We start from the raw sequence: 23,835 nt of genomic DNA on the forward strand, positions 1-23,835 counted from the left end.
GTATTAGTTTTGCACTTGTGTTAATGCTAGACCTGTCCATCTTTAGTAAGGTTACCGATGTAACTTTCTCCACACTGAGGCCTGAAGTAACTAGCCAGTTTCTAGTGCTGTTCCCGCAGCCACTCTGCAGCAAATGACTGGCGAATACTTCAACATCTTTCTACTTTCTTTTTTGTCTGTTCAGAATATGCAACTGTATGTATTAAAAGTAAGTATATAGTAAAAACCTGAGAACATCCTTGGAATTGGGGGAGGAAGAAGTTGGACTGAAGACTTTGCAGTGCCAGGTAGTTTTGAAGCCCATGATAAGTGGTATTAAAGATGAATACATAGATGTTTTAACAGATCTAATATCGATGTCAAGCATATAGCTTTCATATTTTTGTCCCATATCTTCATTTGTTTGACTTGATCTTCATGTTCTTCCAGTATCTTTCATTTAATATACAGTAGTCTGTTTTTTCAGCAGATATTGTGCCAACTCCACTGGGATCAGTTTTTCAAACTACTTTGATGAAGACATATTGTTACTGTGAGGATAACAACTTTTTCCAAGAAGTCTGTAGGTTGGTTTTATGCACTGATTGTGAAATTTCTGTGATCATAGTTAGGCAAATGGAAATGTAGTGCATACCAGAGCTTGTCATTTGAGTTGCATCATCTGTTTAAATTGTAGCTGGGTGGTATATAAACTGTTGTTCAAATATGGAGCTATTTGTTGGTCTTAAAAAGATTCTAATGCACTTTCCTTCAATTTGTTCAACAGTTCGGTCAGAAGTCACATGTTGAGTGTGCACGATTCTCCCCTGATGGTCAATACCTTGTCACAGGGTCTGTGGATGGCTTTATTGAAGTATGGAACTTTACAACTGGAAAAATTCGAAAGGTAGGCTATAGAAAATTTGAAAGAATAATACTGTTAGAATTCATGGCAATATCAACAAAATTTGTTTTAAGTGCAACTTAAGCAACAGTTTGTTTATTCTTATTCTTATTTCCATTGTGGTCTTCTGAATAGGATGATGTCTTTACTGTGTTTTCTGAACTGCACAGCAACTTAGGCTCGTACGTTTTTAAGGGTTGTGCCCTGTAGATGAAGACGTCATCCTTTGTCCCTTGATTAAAGGGTGCTGTGACAGTGGAATTATCCAGTTATATTTTTTGCTGTTTACGTGCTCTGGTTTATTGTAATGTTACTAATCATTACAGCAAAGAGACTGCATTATTGCTCAAAGAAGTCGAAGTCAAGATGACCAAGACTTCCGTTTGTTACGTTATCTGGTCTTGAGGTAGGACTATTGGCAACCTGTGCATCATTTGCCTTGGATCCTCACAATACTTTCTAGATTGCTGCCATTTATGTTCTAGTGATTTATTCCTTGAACTTAGTCCTAATGCCATTGAAGTTGAACGCCTTCCTTGTCAGCTTTTGGAGTTTAATGCCCAAAAGCTCCTCTTGTATTTTAAACTCTAAACTTGCTGAAGCTGCATCTACATGAAAAGTAGTAGTCGAAGGTTCATTTCAGCAGCCTGTACAAAAAAAGGCTTGTGCTGTTCCTCCCATCGTGGGGGGTCGGAGTGTGTCCTCCTGCTTCCTTACTTATATGTACAAGAGAGGGGCTCACACCATAAATCACTGGTGGTGTGCATGTGGAAGCCATGTTGCCTGTTACTTTGAGTAGAAAAGGTGGCTGGGGGAATTTAGGTCCAGCGTTACTGACTTCACACTTTACCAAATGTAGGGTGATGTGTCCAGAAAAAGGAGCTTCATTTGAAGCATTATTCAGAAGATCATCGGTCCAAGGACACCTAGGAAGAAACCGCCAAGCATAAGGTTGAGATACAGGCCTCAATCCACTAGGCTTAGTTTATTTTTAAATATGTTGTCACCAGTAACCATTTTCTTTTCAGTAACACTTTCCTTTTGACCCAGATGTCAGACATAAGGTTGTTGGAAACTTGGTCATCTCCCTCCAACGTGTTTTGTTTCACAGACTAGGTTTAGAATCCTTAGGATAATTCTAGCGCTGCTTGTTTTGTGAATGTGTTTCAGGTCCATCAGGGCTGGATTGGAGAATACCATGCAAGTTATATGTAGATTGCCCCCCAGTAGTCTGTAGGCGACAAGTACAGAGACAATGGTTTGAGGTGGTCCGCATAGGATGTATTATTTATATCATGAATTTTTTTAGTGATGAACCTTTGTGGCTGCTCCAGCTGTTGCAAATGCCTGGCCAGGTACATGCCAAAGGGTGCATTGGACTATATTATTGGTCTACTGAGGGCCGAGTATAGTGAGACCTTTGGTTTTAACTTCCCTATATATGCCTACCTCAATCCTTTTGCAGACTGGTACTGATCTTGTGTTTGCATTCCTTCAAATGTTTGTAGCTGTGTGAGGCTCCCGTACACAGTCAGAGTTGAGGGCAGCTTTTGTCAGTTCTTCGCACCCTTTTTACATCTCTCTCTGTTGCTTGGAGTAATTTAGTCTGCATAGTGCCTCATAATAGCTGGCTTTTGTTTTTTCTTAAGAGGTCTTCAGTCAAAACGTCATTGGAAGTTTTTAGGTTGCGGTTTTGAGTTTTACTACAAAGATAGGTATATTTCTTACTAACTCCCATTTCTTAAAGATGGAGTCCAGGGCAGATAGTACTGTTTCGGGGGAAGAGATGAGGTAATATAATCTAGGTGAAGAGTGCCAAAGAAAGTTGCAAAAGAGTTTCCCCATGTCTGGACCCCGCCCCATACACATACATTATCTGATGATGTAAATCTTTATTCATTCCTTACTGCTGGGACTTTGGTTCAGTCCTAGGAACCGACATGGCCGTCACCAAGCTCGCGCCAGCCAAAAACTCTCAGCTAAGACTTATCCATAATGCCCCTCTCATAGTCTCTTCAGATCTCGTTTGCTGCGTTCCTCGTCAGACGTGCCAAGCCTTCTCTCTCAAGCTAAATGTAGCATTTTTTGTGATTATCTTTATCAGTACCTTCCTTTCGTCAGTTTTCCCTAAATATCGTCTTTTCATCTGTAAATTCATGTACTTTTTTCTATATCCTACCCTTTACCTTTGGTAGATGTTCTTCATTCCACATTGCTGCAGTTGGTCCGATGCAGAAGCAATTTTATGAAAGTGTTGGCGTTTGAAAGTTTCTGAAGCCAGAGTTTCTATTTAACGGATGTCAGCCTCATAGGGATTACCATACTTTGTGTATACCTTGTTTAGGCCTGAGCTTGTTGGATGGATTTAACAAACGCACTATTAAGAGAAGGTTGGACTGTGCCAGGTTAGTGTTTGGGAAGCATAAAATGCCGCCGGATGCGACAAAACAGCAAAGCCTAGAGTGGAAGAACCGACAGTCCCAGTCTTTAGAGGCTCAGTGGAGCCGGAGGTTTTGCCAGGTGTTTCTTTGGAGTCTCAGGAGAGACACAGGATGTATCCTCTCAGGAAGTAGGCCAGGCTGAGGGGCTTCTCAGGTGGCTGTTCTTCCCTCTTCCTAAGGTGGTTAGAGCCTCCTTCTGTTTCCAAGGCTTCTTTGAGGGGCAGGCCAAGTTTTGCTTCAGTGGGGTTTCTCCTAGTGCTTCAGGGTCTTTGCCTAAGAAACATATGCTTAAAATGGCAGAGGATTTGATTACTATGATAAGGGGTTCTATGCCCCCTCCTGATAAGAGGCCTAGGGTGGAACCTGTGTTTGAGAGTTTTGTGCAATGGCTGAAGACTTGCAGGAGTACCCTCCTTATTCTGATTCTGATGTGGATGATTCTACTCCTTCAGCTTCTCCTCCTGAGGATTTTTCATTTTCAGAGACTCTGCATTCCATGAGGGAGCATTTTAAATGGGAAGGTCAAGATTTCTCTGATTCCAGGAAAAGGCTTAGGGAATTCTTGTTTACCCCAGCATAGGCCTTTAGCTATACCTCCTGTTTTGAATGTGGTGGAAGATGTTTTGCAGAGGCTTCCTGAATCCTGATTCTTTGCCTCCTGCCCCAGTTAAACCGGATAGGTATTATAGGGTGCCTGAAGCTCATAACTATCTTTTAAGAGTCCTAGGGCAGACCCGAAACTGTCTCTCAGGGGCCTAAAGGTGTGAAGGCCTCAGTTGTTAAAAATCCTGTCCCTCCTGATAAAGAGGCAAGGGCTTTGGATAGATGGGGAAAGAAAGTGTATACTTCTTCCACTTTAGCCATGAGGGCGTTGAATTGTCAGTTTCACATGTTAAAATATCAGAATTATCTTCTTTCACAGTTGAAATCTAAGGTGGATGCTCGAAGGTATTGAGTGTAAAGAGTTGCAGGATTTAGTTCATGTGTCTGAACAGGTGGGTAAACATTCCTTGCAATGTGGTTTTGATGCTGTGCAGGCCTCCTCCAGGGTGGCTGCCACTGGTTCTGTTCTTCCCTGGTTGAGAGATCAGAATTTAGCTGAGCATGTTAAGACACGGATTTTGGATGCTCCTTTGCAGTCTGATGTGTTGTTTGGTTCTGTAGAAGCAGTTTTGAAGAAAATGGAGGACAAGGCTAAGTCTATGCAAACTGTTAAAGATTTTTGCAGGTGCAGCCTCCAAGTTTAGTAGAAATTGGCCTGCTAAGGGATGGACTTATCCTGCTTATGATTCCCAGTCTAGGGGTAGGTCTAGGGCAGAGCTCAGGGTTCTTTTAGGCCTAGGACAGGAGTTCTCCTGCTCAGCCTTCTTGTGAGGGCAGGGGACCGGCCTTTTGCAAGCAGACCCAAGGACCTGCCTTTTCAGCTGCCAGTTCATTCTGGCAGCACCGTTGGGAGGAAGACTGTCTCTTTTCAAAGAAAATTGGGATTTAATTACCCAAGACAGATGGGTTCTGGATATCATTCACCACGGTTACAGGTTTTATTTCCATACCTTGCCTCCTTTCAAAGGCATGCCAGACATTCCTCCTCTACAAAGACAAGAGGCTCACAAGCAAATTTCTCTGTTACTCCAAATAGGGGCCATTCAGCCGGTTCCTGTGCCAGAAAGGGGCCTAGGATTTTATTCTCAAGAAGGGGAACACGTGGAGACCAATTTTGGATTTATCTATCCTCAACACTTATCTGGACATTCCCAAGTTCAAAATGTTGACGTTACAACAGCTTTTACCTCTGCTGGGCAAAGATCACTGGATGGTAACTTTAGATCTCAAGGAAGCTTACCTTCATGTGCCTATAAGACTAAGTTGCAGAAAGTATCAAATTCTCATTATCAGTTCTCTGCATTGCCCTTTGGCTTATCTACTTATTCACAAAGGTTCTGGCTCCAGTGATAGCTTACTTCAGGCTAAAAGGAATTCAAATCTATCCTTACTTGGACGATTGCCTGATTCTGGCTCAAGAAAAGGAAGACCTTCTACAGCATTTGGAATATGTCATAGCAGTGCTAAGATGCCTAGGGTATTCTGTGAACGAAATAAAGTCCAGTCTAGTACCCTCTCAAGACATGTGCTTTCTGGGTGTGAGACTGAATACAGCAGCCCAGATATGGCCTTTACGGACAAACAAAAGAATCTTTCCAGTTACTTCCATCAACTATCTCTTCAGTCCGGCTGACTGCAAGGACAGTCCTTCAAGCCTTAGGGTTCATGGCATCTTGTATTCTGGTGCTTCCCAATGCCAAACTGCATATGAGGAAGCTACAATGGTATCTCAAAATGTATGGACACAGCACTGCCAGGATTTGGACACTGTCATTCAAATAATACCTTGCATTCAAAAGGAATTTTTGTCTCAGGAATGTCACCTAAACAAGGGACTCTCTGTGACCCGGCCAGATCAGATTCTAATGACAGATGCCTCAGACATTGCTTGGGGAGCTCATCTAAATGGAAAGTCGATACAAGACAAGTGGCCTGCCAGACTACAGCATCTACATATCAACATGAAGGAGATGTTAGCAGTCCAGTTTGCATTAATGGCTTTCAAGGAGTTATTTCTTCCAGGGCAGGTGTTGATTCTAACAGACAACACAACTGTCATGTGGTACATCAACAAACAAGGGGAACACATTCTACCCATGTGCAGGCAAGCAATGATTTTATTTGGAGAGACTGCCTCAGCTTTAACTAACTCTTCAGGCAAGGTTTCTGCCGAGCACGGAACTCCTTAGCAGATGTGTTAAGCAGACAAATCATGGATCCCCACGAGTGGAAACTGGATCTTCATGTATTTCAAAAGTTGACAGTGTCCTGGGGAACTCCAGACATAGATCTGTTCGCTTCTCCACTAAACCACCAGCTGCCAAAGTTTTGCACAAAGAGGTTTCATCACACAGCTTGGAAAGTGGATGCTCTTTCTTTCAGTTGGAAAAATCTTCATGTGTATGCGTTTCCACCTCTGCCTCTTCTTCCAAAGGTGCTTCTAAAGGTCAGACAAGACAAGCCAAGGATGATTTTAATAGCTCCAGATTGGCCTCGGCAGCACTGGTACCCATTACTGAGGAGTCTGGTAAAGAAGCCTCCATGGCCTTTACCCTTGATTCCACACCTGTTGTCTCAGAGACGGTCATCTGCTCAATGTCAAGCTTCACTCTCTTCATCTAACAGCCTGGCATATTCTGTTTTGAAAGACAGCAGGTCTCAACTTCCTCAACAAGTTTTAAATGTGATTATGGAAGCCAGGAGACCTAGTACAAGGAAAAAATGGAAGAGATTTTTATTTTGGAGTGCAGCAAACAATTTGGAGATTTCTGAGCCAAATTTGAGTGTGGCTCTTCAATATCTTACTGAGTTATTGGACAAAGGTTTGTTCTTCTCTTCCATTAAGATTCATGCTGCAGCAATTTCAGCTCACTATGATTGTGACCCATCGCTGTTTTATCCTTTGTTCAAGCAATTTCTTAGAGGGCAAAGAATATAAGACCCCCCGAGCTCCTACTCCTGCTTGGGATCTCAATTTTGTGTTGGAGAAACTTACTCTACAACCTTTTGAGCTACTACTGAATTGAAATACTTGTCATGGAAGACTGCTTTTGTTGGCCATTACTTCTGCAAGAAGGGTTTCTGAGTTGCAGGCCCTTATGGCAGTGGAGCCTTTTTGATTTTTCATAAGGATAGAGTATCTTTAATCCTTCCTTTATGCCTAAGGTGGTTTCTAGTGTGGCTTTAAACCAAACTATTCATTTGCCTACTTTTTATGCAGATCCCCAAAATAAAGGGGAAAAGATTTTGCACACTTTAGATGTACACAGGCAATTGCGTCATTATTTGAGCAGGACTAAGGATTTTAGGCAGTCTCAGCAGTTGTTTGTTTCTTTTGCTTTGAGTTCTCAGGGCAAGCCTGTGTCAAAACAAACTATTTCTAGATGGATTGGGTGTTGCATTACATTTTGTTATTCCCATCATGGCAAGGAGATTCCAGCTGGGATTAGGCCTCATTCCACTAGGGCTACTGCCACTTCAACAGCATTTCTGAGGGGGGTGGCAACTAAGGATATTTTGGAGGCAGCTACTTGGAGTCCAGTGCATACTTTCTCTAAGCATTATCACCTTCCTCTCTACTCTAAGTCTAGGGCTGGTTTTGCCACAGCTATTTTGCAAGGCATGTTGTCAGTTCCTGCTTCCTTATGATTTGCCAGCCTCCCTTACCTCTGCTTTGGGATTCTATTAGGACTGCAGCAATGTGGAATGAAGAACATAGTACAGTTTTGTACCTACCATAAATGTAGATGTTCGAGGATCCACATTGCTGCAGTCCAATTTACCTCCCTCCTTCCCTGTGTTTAGGGGTGGTGTAGGTGAGGTTATATTCTGCTAATTTTGTATATTTTGTATATATATTTTGGTGCAGGTATGTTGGGAGTTTTTGGTTTTTGGCCTTATCTTTTCAGGGTCTTCTGACATCTGGGGCAAGAAAAGACTGAGGATATGACGTCGGTCATGTCTAATGCGCCCTGACCGGCCGACTGGACAGCGGACTACCCAATAGTTAGGACTGCAGCAATGTGGATCCTCGAACACCTACATTTATGGTAGGTACAAAACTGTACTTTCCTTTTTACCATCGTTGGTACTGTCCCTCTCCCTTTTGGTGTAGGCCCTTTCCTACCACTTTGTGGTATTTCTAAATACTATTGTTGGTACCCCTCACTTTCCTATCTGTTTCAAAAAAAAAAAACCCACTTATTCTCTAACCTTGCTGTTGTTTTTTGATCGTTTATCTTGTAGTTTAGGGCTATAGTGCGGGTTTTCATTATGTCTGATAAAGTAAAGTTAGGATTTAAACAGTGTGATTTTAGTGCGGGCGTAAGATGCCCAACTCAGACGGACACACTCGGTGCATTTATTGTTTGGGCATTGACCACATCAATGCTTCTTGTGATATTTGTTTCAGCTTCAGCAACCATACATTGGCTGAGCGTAAGATCAAGAGGATTCTGAAGGGTATGATGAAAACTCCCTTCTCAGAGGTTGTTTCTGCGATGGAGGTCTTACCACCTCCTAAGACTAAGAAACATAAAGAGGAATGGAGCCACTCTGTTCCCACATCTCCATCCTCCTCGGAACAGAGTCGACACTGGGCTTCTCCCGCGCCTTCAGCACTGGGCTCCATGTCTTCTCCCTCAGTGCCGCTCTTAATTTTGACTCCAACCACTGTACCAGTGTCGGCACCATCCTCCTCGGTGCCGACCTTGGACTTGACACAGGCTCCGACTACTGTACCTGCATCGACACCGTCCGGCGCCGATGTCTTGTACAGCTCCACTGACACCGTTGGTTCTGAAGGTCAAACACCTTCCCAGAACCAGGTATTCTCCTACTTATGACCCCTTTTTGGGACACCAGTTTAGTCCTTTTCTCGAGAGACCTGACTGTCCTTCGGCAGCTTCCTTCAGATCCACCAGGAGTCTTTCAGAACAAGATATAGTAGTGAGGGTTGTGGACCAGCTTTTGGCAGCTAGAGGATTGCCCATCCTTGCTAGATGTTCTTCGTGTTTCACTGTTGCAGTCATTACATTTGGGTAATCTGCTGGCAGGTTGCCCTCAGTCGGCCTGATTAACAAAGTCTTGGGTCCTGCGTTGGTTACTGTCCCTTCTTCCATGACGTCAGGGGTATAAAACATGCAGCCGACGCCATTACATCAGTCTTTCTTGCCGTGGGGTGCCCAAAGCAGAAGCAGTTCGCAAGTGCCGGTCAGCCGACTCCTGAAATTTTCGTTTTCGAGTTTCAGAACCAAAGTCTTCAACTAAAAAGCTAAGTACCCCGCTGGGGAAACTTTTTCTTGCTCCTTACCGATGTCAGTAAAAGTTAATAATTGCATTATTTGTGGGAAGCAAATGCCTCATAAGGATTTTCATTTGTACTGTATTCCTTGCTTAGGCCCTGACCACAACGTACCTTGCTGTCGGCTTTGTGCTAAATTTAATCAACGCACTATTAAATGTCTGTATATTTTTGCTTCTAAATATTTTGGCGCTCGCTTTAACTACACAGAAATGTCATCTGTTAGCAGTCCGACTACCGGAATACCTAAAAAACGCAAAGAAAAAAAATACAGGCCATCGAGGTCCAAAACTGACAATGATGCTTCTCCTAAGCTAGTCGCCAGTTTGCCGGTACTCAGTGAGGCGCTTTCGCAGCCCCTGATACCCGCTACTTTTGATTCGCAGGCCTCTACTGAGACCCATTCGGAGTCCGGTATGCCGTGAGATGCTTCAATTATGGAACCCGTGGATGTCTCTACCTTAGATGCATCCGGAGCCGCTGTGCAGGCACCAGCTTCTGAGGGTGTTTTCAGGCCTACAGATGTGTACATTAGACCGATGCCATCTTCAAAACTAAGGCCAAAATCTAGGTCTAAAAAAAGACGACGCCTGGGCCACATGTGCAGGCCCCTATGCCTAAAAAACAAATTATCAAAATGACTGAAGATTTAATTACTCTGATCAGTGGTAGCCAACACCCCACTTCTAAGAGGCCTAGGCAAGACATTCATTATGAATCTTCTGAACAGGATTCTATTTTTTCTGACTCTTCTAATGAACAGGATTTGCTTATACCTACATGTCCTTCATGGATGCATCTGCAGTCATAACAAATGGGTTGTCCTGTCGTCAGGCAGCCCTTCGGTCGGCCGGATTCCAAAGTCTGGGTCCGGCTTCGGCTGATGTCGCACTTCACCCGACGTCATCTCTGCTGGTCTTCGGGTATAAAGGCATCAGCCGACGCCATTTTCCTCAGTCTTTCTTGCCGTGGCGCCAAGCAGAAGCTGTTCGCAAGTGCCGGTCGGTCAGATCCAGAGATTACTACTACCGAATACTACTTGAAGACTTCTAAAAGCTAAGTACCCGTTGGGGACTCTTTCTTGCCTCAGCCGATGTCAGAAAAAGTCAATAACTGTTTAACTTGTGGGAAACAAATACCTCATAAAGATTTCCACTCTTACTGCCTACATTGCTTAGGCCCAGACCATGACGTAGCAGCCTGTTCGGCCTGTGCTTCCTTCAACTGACGAACGCTTAGGCGTCGGTCGGAGTTTGCTGAACAGTTTTTCGGCTCAGATTTTGCGTACATTATGCCGTCTGATCCTCCGACTACCCAAATTGTTAAAAACGCAAAAAAGACCGACACTCGCGGTTCGCGGTTTCGGCGAAACCACGGTTAAGCAAGCCGAGTGTCTCGGTTTCGCGAAACCGAAAACCGGTCAATCTTCAGCCGAATCCATGACTACTACTGAGGCTTCTGCTACCTTAGTTGAATCGGCCTCAGAAATTTTGCCTACAATTGTGGTTCCTAGTGATTTATCAGACACCATCCCTTTGGATGTCTCTACCCCAGCACGTGGTGCTGCTAGGCCTCCTGCAGCCATGTCTATTAAGGCCTTTGCCAGGGCTAAAGCAGCCAAATCTGTTAAATCAGTGCCTGTTAAGCCCCCCTCACACAGGGCCACTTCAAGTTCACAAATGCTTACTCTGGCAGAGGATTTAATATCCTTAATTAGGGATCCCAATCTCACCCAGACAGGGCCTCTCAGCCCCCAGAAAAGAGACCTAGAGCAGAGCCCCGAGCCAGTGTCCTCTGATGATTCTCGGATGACTCAGACATTACAGACCAGCCAGAGGCTCCTTTTACTACTTATGAAGATTCCGATGCTGAAGAATCCATTCCAGCTGCCTCTCCACCAGAGGAATTTTCCTTTGGGGAAACCTTACATGCCATGAGAGAACAATTCCAATGGCAGGGACAAGATTTCTCAGATTCAAGAAAAGGCTTAGGACATTTCTGCACTTACCACAACATAGGCCCTTAGCTATACCTGCTGTACTGCCTGTTGTGGATGATGCATTTAATGATGTTTGCACTGCTCCTGATTCTTTACCTCCAGCCCCTGCCAAACCAGATAGATTTTACAGGGTGCCTGACACTCATCACCACCTATACAAGGCCCCACTTGCAGATCCTGAAACTATATCCCAGGGGCCTAAGGCAGTAGCCTCGACCTCAGCAAAAACCCTATTCCTTCTGAAAGGGAATCCAGGTCCTTAGAGAGATGGGGAAAAAGTTTACACCTCTGCTACTCTCTCAGCTAGTGCTTTAAACTGTCAGTTTCATATGATCCAATACCAAGAGTTTATGCTTGATCAGTTAACTAAAAGCTGTCCTCTGATGACTCCTTAGATAAGAAATATGTATTAGAAATGGTGAATAACATCCAACAGGTTAGTAACCATTCTTTAAAATGTGGCTATGATGCACTGGAGGCTTCATTTAGATCAGCCATGACTGGCACAGTGATAAGAAGGCATGCATGGTTGAAAGAACAGGTCTTACCGGATCATGTTAAAGCAAAGCTGTTAGATGCTCCTATGGATAAGGCCAGTCTATTTGGTACACCTGCTCAGCAAGTAATGAAGAAAATGGAAGAGAAGGCAAAATCTGTACAAACAGTTAAAGATTTCTTACAGGTTCAGCCCCCAAGGTTTAGCAGGAACTGGCCTGCCAAAAATTGGTCCTTTCCAGACTCCACAAAATCCCAAAGAGGCAGGAATAGACGCTCTAGAGGCAGAAATCAATCCAGAGGAGGTGCCTACAGAGGACGACAGTGGCAAGGCAATAACCGGGGCACAGACACAACCACTGCCACTGCAACAGGACAATCACAGTGACTTAGCTCTGACACCGCCTACCAGGGAGCAAATAGCAGCACCTTTAGGCGGAAAGTTAGCCTTATTTTCAAAAAATTGGCACTATATCACAAGACAAGTGGATTTTGCAAACCATAGACCAAGGCTACCGGTTCCACTTCCACACCTTACCAGTAAAAAGAGGAATGCCAAACCTACCTCCAAATCAAAAAACAGAAGCTCTACAGCAGATAGCGAAATTAGCAAAGGTGAGAGCTGTGGAAAGAGTACCAAGAACAGAACAGGGCAAAGGATTCTACTCCAGACTCTTCCTAGTACCAAGGAAAGAGAAAAGTTGGAGACCTATTCTCGACCTGTCCGTCTTAAACACATACATCATTGTCCCAAAATTCAAAATGCTGACCCTACAGCAACTTCTTCCCATGCTGGGCAAGGAGTGTTGGCTGGTAACTCTAGATCTCAAGGAGGCATACCTGCACGTCCCCATACGACCAAATTGCAGAAGATACCTCAGATTTCTTGCAGGATCAGAGCATTATCAATTCTCAGCATTACCCTTTGGCTTATCTACTGCACCCAGAGTATTCACAAAATGTCTGGCATCAGTAATCGCTCACTGCAGACTACAGGGAATCCAAATTTATCCATACCTGGACGACTGCCTGTTACAAGCGGACAACAAAAGCAAGCTGACAACAGATTTACAAAGGGTCATTTGCTTACTACAAGCTCTGGGATACACAGTCAATTTACAAAAGTCAAGGCTGATACCATCCCAAACAAGAACATTCTTGGGTGCGGAATTGGACACAGTAAAACAAATGACATTCCTAACTGCAGAAAAACAAAAAGAACTCCCTCTTTACTTCTTGGCATTAACAAAGCAGAACAAACTAACAGCAAGAAAAGTTCTGCAGGCCTTGGGCTTCATGGCATCATGCATAATCTTGGTCCCACATGCCAGACTGCATATGAGAAAGCTACAGTGGTACCTAAAGAATTTATGGTCTCAACACAGGCACAGCTTAGAAACCGAGATCCCACTAATCCCATGCCTAAAACAGGAGTTCCTATGGTGGGCTCAAGCATGCCAGTCAAACCCAGGCTTACCCTTCCACAACTTTCAAGCAAGCCAAACCATCACAACAGACGCCTCAGACCTAGGCTGGGGGGCGCACATGTTGGACAAATGCATACAAGGACTGTGGACTCAAGACCAGCTGCACCTGCACATAAACCAAAAAGAAATGCTGGCAGTAAAACTAGCAATCCAGAAATTCAGACCATTCCTCAAAGAAGGCCATTTAATGATAAGGACAGACAACACCACAGTCATGTGGTACATCAACAAACAGGGAGGCACTCATTCATACCCCCTATGCAGAATGACTCTGGACCTTTGGAATCTGGCTCTGAGCTACAACATCCAGTTACAGGCAATATTTGTGCCGGGAAAAGAGGACACCCTAGCAGACATGTTAAGCAGAACCACCTCGAATGCTCACGAATGGATGCTACACCCGGACATCTTCAAGGCCATCACAAAGAAATGGGGAATGCCACAAATAGACCTATTCGCATCCCCACTCAATCACCAGCTCAAAAAATTCTGCACAAGGACATACCACCCACTTGCATGGAAGGTGGACTCTCTATCCTTCAGTTGGAAAGGCCTGACAGCATATGCATTTCCACCTCTTCCCTTGATGCACAAGGTACTTCTGAAAATCAAAGAGGAACGTCCAAGGATAATCCTGATAGCTCCGAATTGGCCAAGACAACACTGATGCCCATTGCTGAGGAGCATGTCTCTGGGGAGAATGTGGTCAATACCCCTGATGCCTTTGATGTTAACTCAGAACAACTACAACATCATGCATCCAAACCTAAAAACCTTGCAACTGACTACCTGGAACATCACATAGCAGCAACTAACCCAGACCTATCCCAAAGGGTTAAAGACATTATCCTTGAAGCCCGCAGACCTTCAACAAGAAGGAACTATGCAGGAAAATGGAAAAGGTTTGTCATTTGGAGTACTGAAAGAGGAAAAGATGTGTCGAACATAGATATTGCTAACATCCTGGAGTACTTGGCAGAGCTTCTACATACAGGCCTGTCCTATTCCTCCATCAAGATACATGCTTCAGCTATTTCAGCAGAATACAGCTTCGATCCACCTGTCTTTTCGCATCCTCTACTTAGGCAGTTCCTCAGAGGGATCAAGAATGTAAAACCTCCTAGGAAACCACCATTACCAGCATGGGACTTGAACTTTGTGCTAGAAAAGTTGACACTCCCTCCGTTTGAACCAGCAGCAACAGCAGATCTGCAACACCTATCATGGAAAACTGCTTTCCTACTGGCAATTACTTCAGCAAGGAGGGTTTCGGAACTACAGGCCTTAATGGCAGTGCAACCCTTCCTAATCTTCCATCAAGATAGGGTGTCCATGAGAACTAATCCTACATTTATGCCTAAGGTGGTATCCAGAGTGTCTTTAAACCAGGCAATCCACCTACCTAACTTCTTTCCCAACCCACAGAACAGGGGGGAAAGACTGCTGCATACCTTGGATGTACATAGGCAGTTACGCTACTACCTGGACAGAACCAAAAGTAACAGAAAAACTGACCAGCTTTTAGTAGCCTATGCAACAGGAAGGGAAGGAAAAGCAATTTCCAAACAGACAATCTCCAAATGGATAGGAAATGGCATAAGATTCTGTTACTCCTACCATGGAAAACCAATTCCACAGAACATAAGACCTCATTCTACAAGGGCTACAGCCACTACCACAGCTTTCTTACGAGGAGTGGCAACCAAGGACATTATTGAGGCGGCTACTTGGACCTCCGTGCATACATTTGCCAAGCATTATAATTTACCTCTATACTCTAGATCCCGAGCAGGGTTTGCCACTGCTGTACTGCAAGGGATCCTAATTACACCATAATTTTTCTTCCTCCACCCCTAGTTTGGCTATGGTATTCTACCCATTTGTTATGACTGCAGATGCATCCATGAAGGACATAGTACAGTTTTGTACCTACCATAAATGTAGATGTCCGAACTGGATAGCATCTGCAGTCAGGATTACCCACCCACCTACTCTGTGGTACTCCTAGGGTATTTACCCTCCTAATAGCTAGCTGGGGGGGAGTCTCTTATGGTGTATTTGTTTGTATATATGTACATACATGCTTATTTTTGTGTTTGCCTTCTACTTTTTTTGGAAACATTGGCATTTATCCAAAATTTAGCCTTCCAAGAGGGCAACTGGCATCTGGGGCAAGAAACACTGAGGAAAATGGCGTCGGCTGATGCCTTTATACCCGAAGACCAGCAGAGATGACGTCGGGTGAAGTGCGACATCAACCGAAGCCGGACCCAGACTTTGGAATACGACCGACCGAAGGGCTGCCTGACGACAAGACAACCCATTTGTTATGACTGCAGATGCTATCCAGTTCGGACATCTACATTTATGGTAGGTACAAAACTGTACTTTATGAGGACTCTGATGCAGAAGATTCCATTCCTTCCGCTTCTCCCCCTGAGGATTTTTCTTTTGGGGAAACTTTACATACCTTATGGGAACATTTCCATTGGGGAAAGTCAGGATTACTCTGAATCTAAAAAGAGACTTAGGGATTTTCTTCTTCTTCTTCTTCCTCAGCATAGGCCTTTGGCTATACCTCCTGTTCTAGACATTGTTGATGATGTCTTTTCAGAATCCAGTATGGCCCCTGATTCCTTGCCTCCGCCCTCTAGCAAACCAGACTGGTACTACAGGGTTCCGGAGTCCCATAAATTCCTTTTCAAAAATCCTGTTGTGGACCCTGAAACCATTTCTCAGGGTCCCAAGGGCATTAAGGCTTCTACTGCTAAAAATCCTACCCCTTCTGATAGAATCCAGTGCACTGGATAGATGGGGTCTCATTCAAGCAGAGAATCCAGGGCACTGGATAGATGGGGTCTCATTCAAGCAGAGGACAAGGATACTCTTCTTCATCATCTGGCGTTTATAAAAAGGCTTCTAACATGCCTAGGGTACACAATAAACTAAAAGAAATCCCAACTGGTACCCTCTCAAATAATTACAGTCCTGGGTGCAAGCTTGAATACAACTGCCCAGATGGCTTACCTTACGCAAGACAAACAAAGGCAACTGACAACATACTTCAAACAAATGGCAACAAAAACCCAGTTATCTGCAAGACAAATTCTGCAGGCTTTGGGGTTCATGGCATCCTGCATTCTACTAATTACGTATGCGAGACTGCATATGAGGAAACTTCATTGGTGCCTAAAAAGTTTATGGAGTCAACATTGTCACAGTCTGGAAACGGTGATTCCTCTCATTCCCTGCCTACAACAGGAGTTTCTTTGGTGGGCAGAGACATGTCACCAAAACAAGGGACTATCATTCACTCTACCCCCTGCCACCCAAACTACAAGACGCATCAGACTATGCTTGGGGTGGCCCACCTAGCGGGGAGATGCATTCAGGACAAATGGAGCACAAAACAAATGCATCTGCATATTAACCAGAAAGAGATGCCAGCTGTTCAGAATGCTCTGACAGCCTTCAAGGACTTACTTCATCCAGGAGAACTACTGATAAAGACAGACAACACCAAGGTTATGTGGTACATAAACAAACAAGGGGGGGTACACATTCCTACCCCCTTTGCAGACTAGCCATGTCATTGTGGAACACAGCTTTGACTTACCAAATCTTCAAGCTCAATTCCTGCCAGGGAAACAAAATACTCTGGCAGACGACCTAAGCGGAAATCTTATGGACCCGCACGAGTGGAAACTGGATCCACAAATCTTCAGCATGTTAACACAGAAATGGGGGAGCCCAGACATAGATCTATTTGCCTCTCCCCAAAATTATCAACTGGACAAATTCTGCACAAGGACTGATCAGAGACAAGCATGGAAAGTGGATGCCCTATCCTTCAGTTGGAAAAACCTATCTTTCTTTGCCTTTCCCCTCTGCCTCTTCTCTCCAAGGTCTTACTAAAGGTCAGACAGGAAAAACCAAAAATGATCCTAATTGCTCCGGACTGGCCTCGCCAGCACTGGTACCCAGTTCTAAGGAATATGCCTCAACTCCCTCATTGGTACTTGCCTCAAATACCTCATCTACTGTCTCAGCAGAACAATCAAATTCTGCACACACAGCTCCAAACTCTGAACCTTGCAGCATGGCTGATCATTTTAATTATTCAAACACCTCTCAGTAAATCTGTGATGGATGTCATTTTGGAAGCCAGAAGGCCTAGTACTAGAAATTCTTATGCTGATAAATGGAGGAGATTCTGTGCTTGGAACCAAGCACAAGGAACGGACACAGCAAATATCCCTCAGATTTTACAATATTTGACTGAGATGCTTGACAAGGGCCTATCTTTTTCTTCAGTAAAAATCCATGCCTCAGCCATCTCGGCTCATTACAACACGGAGCCTCCCCTCTCTTGTCATCTTCTGCTTAAACAGTATCTTAGAGGGGCCAAAAATTTAAGGCCTCCCTGAAGATCACCAACTCCTGCATGGGACCTCAATTTTGCACTGGAAAAACTCACCCTGCCTACTTTTGAACAAGCAGCTACTGCGGATATAAAATTTTTATCTTGGAAAACAGCTTTCCTCTTGGCAATCACTTCAGCAAGAAGGGTTTCAGAACTACAGGCTCTCATGGCTGTGGAGCCTTTTATTACGTTTTACCCGGACAGGGTGTCCCTCAGGACCAATCCTTTTATGCCTAAGGTGGTATCCAGTGTGGCTCTTAACCAAACAGTTCACCTGCCAACATTTTACCCAAATCCCCAGAACAAGGGGGATTGGATTCTGCATTCATTGGACGTTCACAGACCACGAAGATTGTACTTAAACAGGACCAAATCTCTAAGAAAGTCTGAGCAACTACTGGTGGCATTTGCTGCAGGATCAGAGGGGAAGGCTGTATCGTACCAGACTATTTCTAAGTAGATACGCCACTGCATTAGTTTCTGCTACTTGCACCATGGTAAACCTGTGCCCAAGGGGATCAGGTCACATTCCACCAGGGCTGCCTCTACCTCAGCAGCTTTTCTCAGAGGAGTTCCAACCAAAGACATTCTAGAAGCTGCTACTTGGAGCTCTGTTCATACCTTCACAAAGCATTATCATTTGCCTCTCTTCTCCAAATCCAGGGCAGGCTTTGCCACTGCAGATGTTCATCGTGTTTCACTGTTGCAGTCATTACTCTTGGGTTGTACTGCTGGCAGGCTACCCTCAGTCGGCCAGAATTCCAAAGTCTAGGTCCGGCGTCTGTTGCTGTCACCTCTTCCCTGACGTCAGTGTGCCAGGGGTATAAAAGATGCAGCCGACGCCATTTTCTTCAGTCTTTCTTGCCGCGCGGTGCCCGAAGCAAAAGCAGTTCGCAAGTGCCGGTCGGCCGACTCCTGAGATTTTCAAATCCGAATTTCAGAACCGAAGTCTTCATTAAAGCTAAGTACCCCATTGGGGAAACTTTTTTCTTGCTCCAGACTGATGTCAGAAAAAGTTAACAATTGTATTTCTTGTGGGAAGCAAATACCTCATAAGGATTTTCACTCTTACTGTATTCCTTGCCTAGGCCCTGATTACAACGTTTCTAGCTGTCGGTTTTGTGCTAGATTTAACCAACGCACTATCAAGCGTCTGTTCGATTTGGCATTTCATTACTTTAGCGAAGATTTAATTATATAATGCCGTCGGATCAGCCGACAACCGGAGTTTACAAAAAAATGCAAGGACAAGGAAAAGGATAGGCATCCGAGTTTCAAACCCGACGACGAAGCCTCTGCTAGGCCAGTCGTCGGTTCGCCAGTTCTCAGTGAGGTGCTTTCGCAGCCCCTGGCACCCGCTACCTTAGAGCCACAGGCCGCTTCCGACTCCCACGTGGAGCCGACTGGGCCTCTGGATACTCAAGGTATTGGACACTCGGAAATCATTCCCTCAGATGGGTCCGGAGCCACTGAGCAGGCATCTGCTTCTGAGGGTGTCTTCAGACCTACACAACTATATATTAAGCCATCTTCAGCTTCAAAGACAGACTAAAGCAGCTCTAAAGACTAAGAAACAAGTACAGCATTCTCTTACTCGGACTTTCATGCCTAAACAACAGATGCTTAAAATGGCCAAAGACCTAATTACTTTGATCAGGGGCTCCCATCCCCCTCCTGATAAGAGGCCTAGGCAAGAGACAGAGTATGATTCTTCTGATCAGGTTTCTATTTCCTCTGATTCCTCTTCTGAACAGGAATACTCCATGCTTCCGTATGAGGATTCTGATGCTGAAGAATCCATTCCTTCAGCCTCTCCTCCTGAGGACTATTCTTTTGGGGAAACCCTGCATACTATGAGGGAGCATTTCCACTGGGAGAGCCAAGATTATTCTGAATCTAAGAAAAGGCTCAGAGACTTTCTGCTACTTCCTCAGCACAGACCCCTTGCTGTTCCACCTGTTCTAGACATTGTAGATGATGTCTTTTCAGAGTCAGGCCTGTCCCCTGACTCTTTACCCCCTGCACCTGCTAAGCTAGACAGATACTACAGGGTCCCAGATTCTCATAAATTCCTATATAAAAACCCCGCTGCTGACCCAGAAACTATATCTCAGGGTCCCAAAGGGGTTAAAACTTCCACTGCAAAAAACCCTGTCCCCTCTGATAGGGGCTCTAGACAGATGGGGGGAAAAGTCTACACTTCTGCTACCCTGGCTGTAAGGGCTTTAAATTGTCAGTTTCATATGCTTAAATATCAGCAATATTTAATGTCATTGCTTAAATAGAAATTGTTGACAAATACTGAATGTTCAGAGAACAAAGAATTGCAGGATTTATTGCATGCACCTGAACAAGTGGGAAATCATACTTTGCAATGTGGTTATGATTCACTTGGAGGCCTCTTGCAGGGCCACTGTTACAGGTTCTGTTATTAGAAGGCATGCTTGGTTAAAGGAAAAGAATCTGCCTGATCATGTTAAAGCAAAATTATTAGATGCACCATTACTGCATGATACTTTGGTACTAAAGCAGAAGAGGTGTTGAAAAAAATGGAGGATAAAGGAAAATCCATGCAGACAGTCAAGGATTTCTTGCAGGGACTGGCCTTCTAAAAATTGGTCCTTTCCAGTGTCACAGACCACAAAGAGGCAGATACAGGCATCCCAGAGGCAGATCTCAGCCCCAAGGCTCATACAAGCCTAAACAATGGGGTGCTCCTACCTCCAAAAGCGAAGAAGACCAGTCACAACCTTACAGGAAACAGTCCCAATGACTTTCCTGTACCAGATCCAAGCACTTTTCTTTTGGCAGCCCCCTTAGGGGGAAAACTAGCACTTTTTTCATCAAATTGGCAAGTGGTTACCCAAGACAAATGGGTCCTGAACATAGTGTCCCAAGGCTACAGGTTCCATTTTCACACTCTACCAAGGTCAAAAGGTATGCCAGACCTGCCACACAATCAATGGGCAAAGGCACAAAAACAAATTAGAGCCCTCATGGACATGAGGGCTATTCAGCAAGTACCACAACAAGAGCAGGGGCAAGGATTTTACTCCAGACTTTTCCTAGTACCCAGAAAGGCCAAAACCTGGAGACCAATACTGGACCTGTCTATACTAAATACGTTTCTGGAAGTTCCAAAATTCAAGATGTTGACTCTACAGCAGCTACTGCCCATGCTGGGCAAGAAGGCTTGGTTCATAACTTTGGACCTAAAAGAGGCATACCTGATTGTCCCAATCAGACAGTCTTGCAGAAGATACCTCAGATTCATAGCTGGCTCAATGCATTACCAATTCTCTGCACTGCCCTTTGGCTTATCTACTGCGCCCAGGGTCTTCACAAAATGCCTGGCACCAGTAATTGCGTTCTGCAGACAAAAAGGAATTCAAATATATCCCTACTTGGACGACTGCCTAATTCAAGCAGAGAACAAAGACATTCTTCTAAAGCATCTGGCGTTTGTAAAAAGATTACTAATTGGCCTAGGGTACACGGTAAACGAAAATAATTCAAAACTAGTGCCTTCACAAGAGATAATATTCCTAGGTGCAAGCCTAAATACAACTACCCAGATGGCTTATCTCACGCCAGACAAACAAAAGCAACTGACTACTTACTACAAGAAATTGGCAACAAAAACCCACTTATCTGCAAGGAAAATTCTGCAGGCCTTTGGTTTCATGGCATCCTGCATTCTACTAATTCCATATGCCAGACTGCATATGAGGAAACTGCAATGGTATCTAAAAAGTGTTTGTACTCAGCATTGCCACAGCCTGGAGATTAGTAATTGCACTCATTCCCTGCCTGCAACAGGAGTTTCGATGGTGGGCAGAAGCCTGTCACTACAACAAGGGTCTGCTTTTCAGTTTACCCACAGCCAGACAGACACTGACAACGGATGCATCAGATTATGCCGGGGGGCCCATATGGCAGGAAAATGTATTCAGGGCACATAGCCTGCAAACCAGATGCATCTTCACATCAATCAAAAAGAGATGCTAGCTGTTCAAGGACCTGCTTCATCCAGGACAGTTACTGATAAAGACAGACAACACTATGGTCATGTGGTACATAAACAAGCAGGGAGGTACACATTCCTATCCCCTCTGCAGACAAGCAATGACCTTATGGGACACAGCATTGGCTTTTCAAGTTCACCTGCAAGCACAATTCCTGCCATGAAAAACAAATACTCTGGCAGACGAACTAAGCAGAAACCTCATGGATCCCCATGAATGGAAACTGGATCCACAAGTCTTCAACATGATAATAAGGAAATGGGGATGCCCAGACTTAGATCTATTTGCTTCCCCTCACAACTGCCAATTGCAGAGATTTTGCACAAGGATTTATCACAAGCAAGCATTGAAAGTGGACACCCTATCTTTCAGCTGGAAAAATCTAACAGTATATGCTTTTCTCCCACTGCCTGTCCTTCCCAGGGTACTCCTAAAGGTCAGACAAGAGAAGCCAAAAATGATACTGATTGCACCAGACTGGCCACGCCAGCACTGGTACCCAATCCTAAAGAGCTTGTCTCAAGGTCCAGCATGGATATTGCCTCAAAATTCTCACTCGCTGACGCAACAAAACAATCAGATCCTGCACAGCCAACTCAGGACCTTAAATCTGGCAGCATGGCGGATAACATAGCCATTCAGAGCACTCTTCTATCAAAAGCGTCGTGCTGGCAACTCAGCACCGTGAAAATCTACTACCAATCATTAGCAGACCGGAGTCCTGCTGTGGCGACCCCTAACCGGGAAAAGCCGAAAGACAACAACAACATTGTTTTTAGTATTAATCAGATTGTTTGATTGTCACAAATTTAAGGGTCTGCAATATCTAGGTTTCCTTCTTCTTTACAAGGATTTCAGTATGTTGGACTGTTGCTAGAAGAGATCCTGAGAGCTGTCACCCTTGGTGAATATTTTCTTATCTGTTTGCCGCGCGTGTTCCAAGCGTAACTATCCCTCCTTATGTCTGGTAAGGAGGATATCAGGAAAGCATCTTGAGACCATGAAGTCCACATTTTCAGCTTTCCACCAATTTCATTGCTGTGAAAGCTTTCATACAAGTCAGAATCCCTAATTGTCATTAGACATAGACTTACCTGTGTGATTGGCTCTGCATTTCTTAATTCTGTAAAATAAAAAAAATAAATAAAATAAAAAAAATGTATGCATGACATTTTGGGAGCTGTTTTAAAGTGAAGCCCATCATTAAATACCCAACTGTGTGGGAAGCTGACATGAATTCTGCAGTGGCACCTTGGGAATTTTCCTATAAATGGACTATGTGGCAGTCAGTGTCTGTCGAGGAATATTAGTAATGCAGTCACCAAAATGAGCACTCCTTACTTTTCATTGTTCTGTTTTTTTCCCCTCAAAATTTCCCAGCAGTGATAACATATATTCTTCTGGAAGATCACTGTTGCAGTAATCCTTACTACTGGGATTTATTTGCTTAGATTTCAGGTGTTCTAATATCTCTGGGATGACTTCTAGGGCTCTGGATACTTCTACCGTTTTTATGAAGTACTCCAAAACCCTGAAACATACAACCATGCTAATATAAGATGAGCCGATGCCTGCACCATCTCGGAGCTTTCTTGCCACTGATATTAAGTCTGTCATTTCTTGTCATGGTCATTGGCAGTTACCATTTAATGATTATCTGGATTTGGAACATGGGAGCAGAGGAGTACCTTGTTCTAGAGTCTTATTTCTCTGTGTCTTACTCTTGGGTACTAACATTTTTTTCTGTGTTTTGCAGTTTTTCTTAAGCCTAGGTCTAAAAGAGGGGAGATGTGGCAATGCCAGGAAAATCCCTCATGAACTTCCACAGCCACAGTTTTGTTTGTCATTGTACAAAGCACAATATCCCACACTGTGACATCTGCCAAGGCTTCACCTCCAAAACATTGCGGAGTAGGTAACATTCCTTTCATGAATACCTAGAGTAGAAGTGACTGGAGGCTTTGGTTCAATACACTGTTGATCATCCCTCTCTGACATCCCCTTTTTAAAAAGAAATAAATTGTGGGCTGAAAGGGATTCAAGAGCCCAGTGTCTCTTCTTGGTGTAAGACAGCATTTTAGGAGGTGATTTTGCAGGACTTGGATCAGACACACTTATTCAGTCCTGTGTCAGTACCCTTTTAGAAGCCATCATGTCTGAGGAACCATACATGTCTG

The 23,835-nt window shown here is 44.2% G+C and overlaps 1 protein-coding gene across 1 annotated transcript in view; it reads left to right on the forward strand.

The window, feature by feature from the left end:
* Positions 1–23,835, forward strand: part of LOC122792770 (WD40 repeat-containing protein SMU1-like) — a 445,652-nt gene that overhangs the window by 55,105 nt on the left and 366,712 nt on the right. Inside the window, exon 3 of the mRNA XM_044060342.1 lies at positions 767–886. Coding sequence (XP_043916277.1) covers positions 767–886 — 120 coding nt within the window. The remainder of the gene's footprint in view (positions 1–766; positions 887–23,835) is intronic.

Source organism: Protopterus annectens, chromosome 2.part0 (genome assembly GCF_019279795.1).
Source record: "Protopterus annectens isolate FY-2018-M chromosome 2.part0, PAN1.0, whole genome shotgun sequence".
Taxonomy (NCBI): Eukaryota; Metazoa; Chordata; order Ceratodontiformes; family Protopteridae; genus Protopterus; species Protopterus annectens.